Consider the following 10,481-nt stretch of genomic DNA (forward strand, 5'->3'; position numbering starts at 1 on the left):
TGGAGGTTTGTCGCTTAAATTTATTTATATAAGCATCAAAACGGAAATAACTGAATTCTGAAAAAAACATTATGAGCAGAAACATGTACAGTAATGTATTTGCTATATATGTTTCTGATTATGAGCAATCAATTTTGTCACGTGTTACATGTTCATCAACTAAAATGTCTGAATTTAACTTTTATGTTTGTGTTATTTTAAACTAGATCTAAATCTATGGCAAGCCAAAGTGGAAAAAAGTCACTATTTATGCATATTCGTAATTCCTTTCATATCCATAACTAATTTTTAAATATAAGAGCGAATTTGTTCTCCTAAAACCAGTTTTAGTTTCAACCGGTTCTGTAAACTTTCCATTTGTTGAGTAAACCAGTTTCAAACCACATTTAAACTGAAACCGGTTCATTCATTTGTTTCTGATAAACCTAAACTAGTTTATTAAACCATTCAAACCACCACCGGTTGTGGTTTGGAAGGTTTCGTATCTGAAAACAAGATGGCGAATGTTGTCAACATGCAGAATGTGCTCTTGAAGTGCGCTACGTGCTCCAAACTTGCCAGCTATGGCTTGTAGTGTCATATGACTGGACAAATAAAATATAAATTATAAATAATAATAATTGTTTTCCCATTGGTATGACAGTTTTTCCCTTGTGTTTGAAAGAAAGTCTGCTAGAACTGCATGCGTTTCCCTGTCATTGAATTGTGGAAGTATGTCTTCAACATAATTTGGGATTCGGGGGATTTTTGTGCGTTCAGGAGGTATTAACGTTTTAAATACTGCTCTGAAGCTTTTTCTCCCAAAGACACCATATTAAAACTGGAATTTTGCATTTGTTTCTCAAGAGCAAACAAGTTAGTTTACAAACCGTTTTGAAAACCAGGTTTAAACCATAAACCCAAACCAGTTTATTTGCAACACATTTGCCCTAAGTTAGTTTATGACTGTCGATTTGTGTTTTTTAGTTTCGGTAGTTTTAATCTAGATTATAAATCCGTAATATACATATTGTATGAAAGGCACTTTAAGTGCACCTAGAAAGAAATATTAGATTTATGAAATTTCATGTCCTCTCTATTTGACAGCAATGGATCGTATATAGAATTCGTAGTATAATCTACCTGTCGTAATTGTACTTATATCAGAGTAGTTTTGTAGATATACATAAATTATGACCTTTTTTTTTTTTGAACCGAAAATGTGACGTATCACGTACACAGAAATACGATCGGAGAACAGATAAAGGAATTTTTTATTTCATTATTTGTAATACATCTGTCTGACCAGATAAATTCCACCTTCTAAGGGCCCAGTAGTAATGACTATGGTGATCATGAGGCCGAGGTAAAGAGAGAAAAAATACACAAACGGTTAACTTACATTTTACCAGATGTATGTTCTTCGAGGCATTTAACATCGTTTTGCTCCGATAATGTACAGACAGCGCAGTAATCTCTACAGTTCAGGGGAGGTAACTATATGCATTTATGACCATAATATTTCAGATAAATGATAAAACAAATTATTTTATTAAAATTCAAATAAACTTTTACGAGTTCTTTCATGAAACCCTTGAATATTTTATAAATAAAACGCCGTGATCTTTCTAGCATTGAAATTAAACTTTTTGGAAGACACCACAATTCATACCCATAAAGTGCCGAAGTGTATACTTTTATTTATCTATATGATGTTCATTACTATCAAAATCATAGTTTAACATCATACCAACATGTGTTGTATCCTTAACCAATGGGAGAAGAGGCTCGTAAAGATACAAATTCGCATCAATATTACTAAAGCCCGAGTTTCCTCTGGCCCTGACACTATGTCTGGTGCATGTAGGGACCCTACACCAGACATGGTGTCGGGGCCAGAGACCCTACACCAGACATGGTGTCTGGGCCAGAGACCCTACACCAGACATGGTGTCGGGGCCAGAGGAAACTCGGGCTATAATATTGCGTTTCTTTTTTCTCGGAAAACAGATTATTTTACATTTTACTGCAGAAAAAAAGTGAAGCGCCACAGTTTACTATACAGTTCACAAACCGTATCTCGAGTATATTCTGTAAGCTTTTGCGATGTGTACTAAGCAGATACATATCATAAGCTTGTGTTGGTTTATTAATTCCTAAATCGACAATAAGTGCATCATTTCCATATTTTTCAATGCTATCTAATAAACTATTTATGGATACAATGTACATTTTAGCAGACAGCGCACTCGCTCTTAATCCCTTTCTCCATACGGAGAATTGAAACCAGTAAATACGACACTGCATGTTATCTATAGATATTGCTTTTAGAATATGCCATGAATTTGAAGTAATACCGATATCCTTAGGTTTGTACAATAAACCAGCACGCCATACAGTATCAAATGCTTTATTGCTGTCTAAGAAGGCTACATAAACATCTTCATCTCGTCCAAATTATAATGTATATACATTCTTGCAAATTAAAAGAAATTAACAAACTACATAATCCTTTTTGATTTGCTGATTACCTGTCTATATGGACATTTATTACATTAAGAACTGGTTCTAATCAGTATCTTCTAGCTAAAATCATTTCAAAGACTCAAAAATGTTTTGTTTCTCACTTATAATGGGATTTACATAGAGTTCCAAAGAATAGCATTACCGTTTAAAAGACATTCTTTCGTTAAGAAAATAGAAATACATGCATGCTAAAATTATTTATTGTACGTCATGAAATGAAATAATGCAGGATTAATTATCAATGGATGAAAGTAAGATTTTATATCTGATTAGAAGGTTTTTCTTATTCAATTTATTTCTATTTTCATCCATATCAATGTTGTAAATGCTAATTGAAGGAAGTGGATTAACATAAGCCTATAGCTTATTTCTATATCCAGTTAATGACCCCTTTATAGACATATTGAACACAATTTTGTCTGGCTATGCCAAGTTATAGATATCCATAATTAGGATTTATGGATAGCCATAATTCGGATTTATGGATAGCCATAATTCGATTTATGGATAGCCATAATTCGATTTATGGATATTTAGAATTGATTTATGGATATTTAGAATTGATTTATGGATATTTAAAATTGATTTATGGATATTTAGAATTGATTTATGGATATTTAGAATTTATTTATGGATATTTAGAATTGATTTATGGATATTTAAAATTGATTTATGGATATTTAAAATTGATTTATGGATATTTAGAATTGATTTATGGATATTTAGAATTGATTTATGGATATTTAAAATTGATTTATGGATATTTAGAATTTATTTATGGATATTTAGAATTTATTTATGGATATTTAGAATTGATTTATGGATATTTAAAATTGATTTATGGATATTTAGAATTGATTTATGGATATTTAGAATTTATTTATGGATATTTAGAATTTATTTATGGATATTTAGAATTTATTTATGGATATTTAGAATTGATTTATGGATATTTAAAATTGATTTATGGATATTTAAAATTGATTTATGGATATTTAAAATTGATTTATGGATATATATGAATAAGCGTTGAATGCTTCAAAGGGACACTGGTGGTTCAAAGAGCGAATTTTGAACAATTGAATAAAATTTTTGATCAGTCTTTGATCATCCGCCTATTGATCATAATCTCGGGGAACTTCTGTAAAGAATTTTGAAGAAAGGTCAAAAAGATCTAGAAATCTATGAAATTAGCAGAAGACAGAAATTATTATGTTGATATTTTGGAACGAACTGTATTGGTCTTAATCTTGTCCACAGCTATTTTCTGTGACAAGTGTCATGGAGGGAAATGCAGTTGTACTGTTGAAGACTGCTGCAGCTCCGATTGCAGGTGCTCCGTATGTAAGGACAACCGCGCAAGCTTCTGTAAGTTATCAAATTATAAGAAATACATTTTTCATCCATTGTTTATTATACATTATGTCAACTATGTATTACATGTGAAAACACAGAACTGTTTACTACAGAGAATATCGTTATATCATTAGTCTTATCGAGAAATCAATTTATATATAAATATATTAGCACAATTGCTCAATATATTATTTAAGCATGTATAGCTTTCTATGAAATATTTAAGATTTTTTTTTTACAGTATATTTCAATCTTCGGCCTTTTTTGTGGCAAAGAGCAGATAACCTTTATTAATACATTCTTGTTGTACTTGGATCTATTTTAAAAAAAATCACCGTGCTTTAATACGAGTTCTAATTACAGCGGGAAAGGGTGCTTTCTGTCCCGAAGGATTCTGTAAGGTTGGACAGGAGTGTGAGTGTGGCGACTCCTGTAAGTGCAGTGACGGATGTCAGTGCCCGAAATGTAAGGCCGGATGCAAATGTGCAGTTATTTTTGATATTTATTTTTATAGTCAGAGCTTCCACACGCTATATACAGTTGTACATGTACAAGTAAAACAAAATGTATACCTGGTAATTTTCGCCCCAGGTTATTTTCGATCCTGAGTAACACAAAACATATTCGCCCCGTTTTAAATTCGCCATAAATTATTTTTAAGAAATGCCTTTTCCTCTTTTGTAAATAGGAAAATCCCGTTCGGAATTCTCAATAAGTTTCACTCGGAATACTCGGGACTTTTCCAGTTCCCCAATTGTCTTACCCGCTGGGGTGTGAAATGTAATCGGGTGTGAAATAAAGAACGTTTACCTGTGCTACGATTTTCTTTAGTCCCTATTGATTCATTTAGTATCGGGTATGCATGGGTGATTAGTTCACTGTGCCGTGACGAATGACTGGCCAGTGTTTTCTCTCGCTTCTACACGTACATGAATGGAAGCCACATCACTTTATAATTGTACTAGGGTGCTGGCATTTGGTAAACTCTGGAGTTACACTATCCCTTCTTGGAGTGAAACTGAAAAAAAAACAATGTGAAAATGCTCACATTAGACAATTATACGGTTCCACATTTTTCAGAGGAGACAACTCTCATTAGGATGTATAGGTCCAAAAACAATTATTTAATATATTTATTCAATCTGCAACAGCATAGCTTGTCTCCCGAATGTTTGTCAATAAATAATTTACATATATATATACATGTATAAATTGGTATGGTTTTGAAAATTAACATAGGTCTCTGACCATACCAATTAATATATTTTAATTATTTATTGACAAGCATTTGTGAGACGTGATGCTGTCCTCAAACAGATCTTGTTTATTTTATTTTTCGCTAATTGTTTGATTGTTGGTAGGGATACGCAACCTGCCGAGTTAGAGAAAGTATATAATATACGTAATCCCAGATCTCGAGCTGACGTTTGTTCTTATCTCTTATTTACTAGGTTTCAACTTTGTTTGCTCCAACGAATTCATGTCTGGGAAATTTTGCGGAACCAGCGACTGCCGGTGCAACGGCAAGTGCTCATGCCCGAAGTGCAAGTCCAAGTGCACTTCAGGTAAGTTCTATAAATTATTTTTCGGAAATTTTCTGCAACGGGCTAATTTGAGTTGAATATTGACGACGATGATTCCCCTACATATTCAGTATAGTGTATCATTATAAAATAATTTGTTATAGCCATATTTATAATCCTTCTAAATCAGATTTTTTTTATTATTAGTACTTTTGTATGTAAACGGTTTGCGATATCTTTCCTATACTATACGTACATGTAGCAGTAAGATGGGGGCTATTATGTCGTCGCAAGTTTTATCGGATCTAATTGACATTTTTCGGACATTTTATTATTACCATTTGATTTTTGTTCAGAGAAGTTTAAACATATTTATTATCAAAACATAGACACGGGATTAGGCACAAGTTACAACAACTTATCCACGCCTTCTTCCAACATATATACAGTGTATTACAAGGTATAGTTACAGTAACAGGGATGATGACAAAAATGATATAATATACGGTTTACTAAATGAACTGATCAAATTACAAAATCCAAAACCTAGTAGTTCGTAGTAGTTTCGATGTCATTATTTCTTTAGAATATTCTATAGAGTAAATGTTATCAGAAGTATCACCAAGGACAGGATTTATTACGTATTTACACCAGTTTTAAATTATTGATGCCGGCGATATTTGAGATATTGAAAGTTATTGATGTCATATTTAACTTTATTATCAGCTATGTACTGCCCCAAGTGTACCGGGGGTAAGTGTGGCTGTACTGGTGCCAGCTGCTGTACCAACAGCTGTAGATGTCCCGGATGTAAGGTCAACCGTGGATGCTTTTGTAAGTTTTTGCACAATTTGAATCAATGTTACTCTAAACTTTTAAAAAGAAAACTGGAGGTTATATGAAATGATTAGATTAATTAGTCTTTACAGCTTTTCACATAGCAAATGTTCTTTTTTCACTTTTTCATGTCAAAACGAATATATGGTTCTGCAAGGATGATGTAACACGCCTACCACCACTTCCTATCTGAGTCGAGTTTAATACTGTGAAGTTAAAAATGTCCAATCATATTTCCACTTCAGCGGCGAAAGGTGTATCCTGCCCTGATGGAAAGTGTCAGGTCGGACTCGCTTGCAAATGTGGAGACTCCTGTACATGCAGTGACGGATGCACGTGCATTGTCTGCAAGGACGGATGTAAAAGTGGACGTAAGTCGTGTTTAAAACTATTTGATCAGATACTTCTCATCGGACGGTCAAAAGAGTACATAAATAATAGGGGTTGTCATCATGTAGCTTCATATGATGGCAATCTTATCAATGCAGCTTGTGTTTTTGGTATTTAACAGTCGAGTTTAAAACGTTGATGGTCTAGATAGTTTATTCTCTTACCCTGGACAGGGATATCCCCAGTTTTACCGGGGTGAGATTTTCTTTTCTCCCATACTTCACAGGGTTATCCGGCGCTTACACAGGGTGGGTAAAGACAGCCGGCACGCGCTATATGACGCTGCTCACAATAACATAACGTCATCATTTTACGTTGAAGAACCAAGTCGTAAACGATGACGTCATAAATTTTGACGCACATTCCAAGGAACATTGAAGACGGCGAGATGAAAAACTTTCATAAAAACTTACGTTTGGTTGCAAGTATGTGAGAAAAATAATCAATCATGGGTCTGTTCCGCGAACAAGGATATCTCAACTCTCGTGTAAGAGTTTGGATGGCCAGCACTCGGCAGGCCTCGTGCTGAGTGGCCAAACACTTACACTCGGGTTGAGATATCTGTCCACGGAACAAGCCTATGATAGATGCTATTAATCTCGCCCTAGGGAAAAGACAAGCTACACGTGCTCTTCTCACGCTCTCAATAATTGTATTTAGTCACGTCAACAATACCATGACGTCACGGCAACAGTACAATGACGTCACGTCAACAATTCAATCACGTCACGTCAACATTTCCTTGCATTGATGTAACGTTAATATTAGACACATAAGAGGGTAAACAGGGTAAGGGAAAAATAATCATTCACCCCCATGGAAGTGAGACACTCGGCAAGCCTCGTGTTTGGCAACTTAAAAATCTTCCCCTCGGGTTGAGATTCCCCTGTCTCACCCCCAAGGGTGTGAAAGATTCTATTAGTCGTTCCCTCCGTTCATTGCAGTAATGCCTGATAATATGGGTAGTTGTGTAGATATTTGATTTTTTTTTAATGCGATCAAATTGTACTTAATCGTATGCTGCCTTCAGAGAAACACCCATTCTTAGTTTAATTAACATTTTATGACACCACAACATACTTATGAGAGCGGTATATCTCAAAGGCGCTTGCATAGAAAATTGAATTTTGATTTTTTTTATACACTGTATGTATATAAGGCAGTGGTATGTTTACTGTGGAAAGTACACACACCACTGCTATATCAAAACATTTTGAAAATCACATTTTCTATGCAAGCGCCTGTGGTATATCTCTACCATTTCTCTACCATTTGCTAATTACGTATTCGTCCTCTAATTACGTATTCGTCCTCTAATTACGTATTCGTCCTCTATTTGTAAGTCGCCAAAGTTGCGTGCTCCATGAACTGCCAGTCAGGAAAATGCTTTGGAACTAGCGCCTGTCGTCATAGGTGCAATTCTGCTGGTAAGTCTCAAACTGCTTCAAGTCGTCAGTATTTTTAAAAGAACACTGCGAACATGTGGGTAATGTGATAAACATTTATTTGATAGTTTTTTCCCGCATATGAAATTTAAGTCTAATCTAAATTATACAATTTAATCAATTTACGAGGAATCACAAGTATGACTTGTTTTATGTTCCCTATAGCCGTGGTCTGTGTCAAGTGCCATGGGGTTAGGTGTGGCTGCACTGGCGCCGGATGTTGTACCAACAACTTTAGATGTCCCGGATGTAAGGTCAACTGTGGATGCTTTGGTAAGTTGTGATGATAATAAGTTTGAATATCAGATTGATGGTTGTTTGATAAATGTAATTATAACCGTGTAGTTGAGTCACTTGGATTCTAAATCATTAAAATAGAAGCATGTTAATTTCAGCTCCCTGGCAAACGTTTCGGACTGTGATATTGTAAAGCAAAATATTAGTTGATATTGCATTTTTTAATTTTCATACAGTTAGGAGAGCGAGCTGCCTTCATGGAGTTTGTCGGATTGGACGGGAGTGTAGATTTGGCTGCAAGTGCTGTGACGCATGCAAGTGTCATTGCTGTAAGGGTGGCTGCAAATGCGGAGGTAATAATACCGATCATGTTTATTTCTGTCGTCGTAATTTTACTTGGTGACAAGTTGCATAATGAATGAGCCGCTCTACTTTTCCCTGGCATCAACAAGAGGTGTTGGCATGGAAACAGTTTTATTCGTTTATTGCTACCCCATGTGATCATCGTATGGGAACTCTCGTGCTGAAGCTAAGACTTTATATCGTTAGTATGTGTGGGATGCTGATTTTCATTATATCCTTACTGTTACAGGCGCCAACTTCGTGGGCTGTGTGTCAGGGCAATGTTGCGGAATGAGTGCCTGCCATTGCAACAGCAAATGCGCATGTCCAAGATGCGGGTGCAACTGTTAATCAGGTAATTATCAATTATGTTTTAAATAAAAATAGATGTTATTTTAGAACCGATAGGAATTTTCAAAAGTATTCATGATCAAAAGAAAGTCACCTTTTGTAGTGAGCAACACTAGATATTTTTTTTATTGCTGAAGCTAAGGTTTAACACAAACAAGACGGTGAATATGAACTTGGACAATATTTGTACTATTGTGATAAAAGACAAAGAGAGTATAATAATGTTAATGTCTTCCACCAGAATGTTAACTATGATCACTAGGTTTGGTGTTTTGGTTTATGTTAGACACTGTGAAATAATATTAATAAAACAATTCTCGAATTACAGAGACATGTACCTGTGGTGTTGGCTGGACTGGATCAAGCACCATCTTCAAATATGGTGCTGGCTGCACTTGTAAGCAGTAATCGATGACGCCATGGGAGACCTTTGGACCCACCGTTTTCCGGATGTTCGTGGGCATTTACAGAGACGTTTTTGTTTATTATTCGTTATCCAAGGACTTTGAGTAGTAATTGTAAACATTCTATCAAATTTGATTATCATGTGATAGCCAGCTAGTAGACTCGTTATCCAATCATCGCATTGTCCTGTTGGAGCTTGTCAGCAATACGAGTGTGTAAATACGTTATTGTTCATTATTATCTATATTAGTTACGAATTATTTTTTCAAAAAAACTTTAAAAAAAAAAAAAAAAAAATATGTATGTGACTTCAGCTGTCGACAGAGTTTAAGTTTAAGGAGAAACGCCCAGTCTTATTTTTAATCTTAAACTTGACGGTTTGAATATATATCCAGTATTATCTATAAATATATAGAGAATATAAAGGAAATATATGTGAACTAGTAACATCTTCCACCGCCTTGTCCTGTTGGAGCTTGTCACAATACAAAAGTTTGTAAATGAGTTATTGTTTATTTATCTATGTTACTTACGAATGGTGCATGCGACTTCTGCTGTTAACAAAGTTTAAGAAGAAACGCTCATTCTTATTTTTACTCAATTTCGAGTTTAAATATCAAATTTGTTGTACGTTCTGAAATAAATATCTTAATACAAATACGTTTTGTTTATTTATTTACGTTAATGTTTAATGATCTGGTCGGGAAATTGAACATTTTTTGAATTGAGTACATGTTGACTTAGACGGAGCTCAAAGAGGAACGAGAGATGTCACTGTCTGAAAGGTGAAATAGTTGTTCTCCCGTAGGCCACCGTCCAGGTGGCAATGAACAACAAACACAGACAGACTGTCCACAACGCACCGTGCGATGAATTTAATGAACAATTCATTAATAATAAATAATAATCATATGATATTTACAAATACAATTTACAATTTTGTAATCAAATTATCCATGTACCAAATCGCAACCCCAAGCTATTCAATTATACATGAAATGGTAACTGATAACCTAACCTAACCTTATAGATTCTTACATTTCAATTACACAAAAAATTAAACAAGACGAAAATTAACGTCTCTCCTCGC

The 10,481-nt window shown here is 34.6% G+C and overlaps 1 protein-coding gene across 1 annotated transcript; it reads left to right on the forward strand.

Moving 5' to 3' along the window:
- Positions 1–496: 496 nt before the first annotated feature.
- Positions 497–9,959, forward strand: LOC117316348 (keratin-associated protein 5-1-like). The gene is made up of 11 exons (XM_033870888.1): positions 497–566; positions 3,766–3,873; positions 4,225–4,326; positions 5,313–5,426; positions 6,111–6,218; positions 6,467–6,592; positions 7,955–8,038; positions 8,222–8,329; positions 8,530–8,646; positions 8,886–8,990; positions 9,315–9,959. Exons 1-10 carry the CDS (start codon positions 497–499, stop codon positions 8,984–8,986), a joined length of 1,038 nt encoding a protein of 345 aa, XP_033726779.1. The 3' UTR covers positions 8,987–8,990; positions 9,315–9,959.
- Positions 9,960–10,481: the final 522 nt, after the last annotated feature.

Source organism: Pecten maximus, chromosome 18, assembly GCF_902652985.1.
Source record: "Pecten maximus chromosome 18, xPecMax1.1, whole genome shotgun sequence".
NCBI classification, from domain to species: domain Eukaryota; kingdom Metazoa; phylum Mollusca; class Bivalvia; order Pectinida; family Pectinidae; genus Pecten; species Pecten maximus.

Coding starts and splice junctions, on each gene's coding strand:
- LOC117316348 (XM_033870888.1), top strand. CDS start 497: ATGGCGAATGTTGTCAACATGCAGAATGTGCTCTTGAAGTGCGCTACG. Junction 8,039..8,221: donor TCATAGGTGCAATTCTGCTG/GTAAGTCTCAAA, acceptor TGTTCCCTATAG/CCGTGGTCTGTGTCAAGTGC. Junction 8,330..8,529: donor GGTCAACTGTGGATGCTTTG/GTAAGTTGTGAT, acceptor ATTTTCATACAG/TTAGGAGAGCGAGCTGCCTT.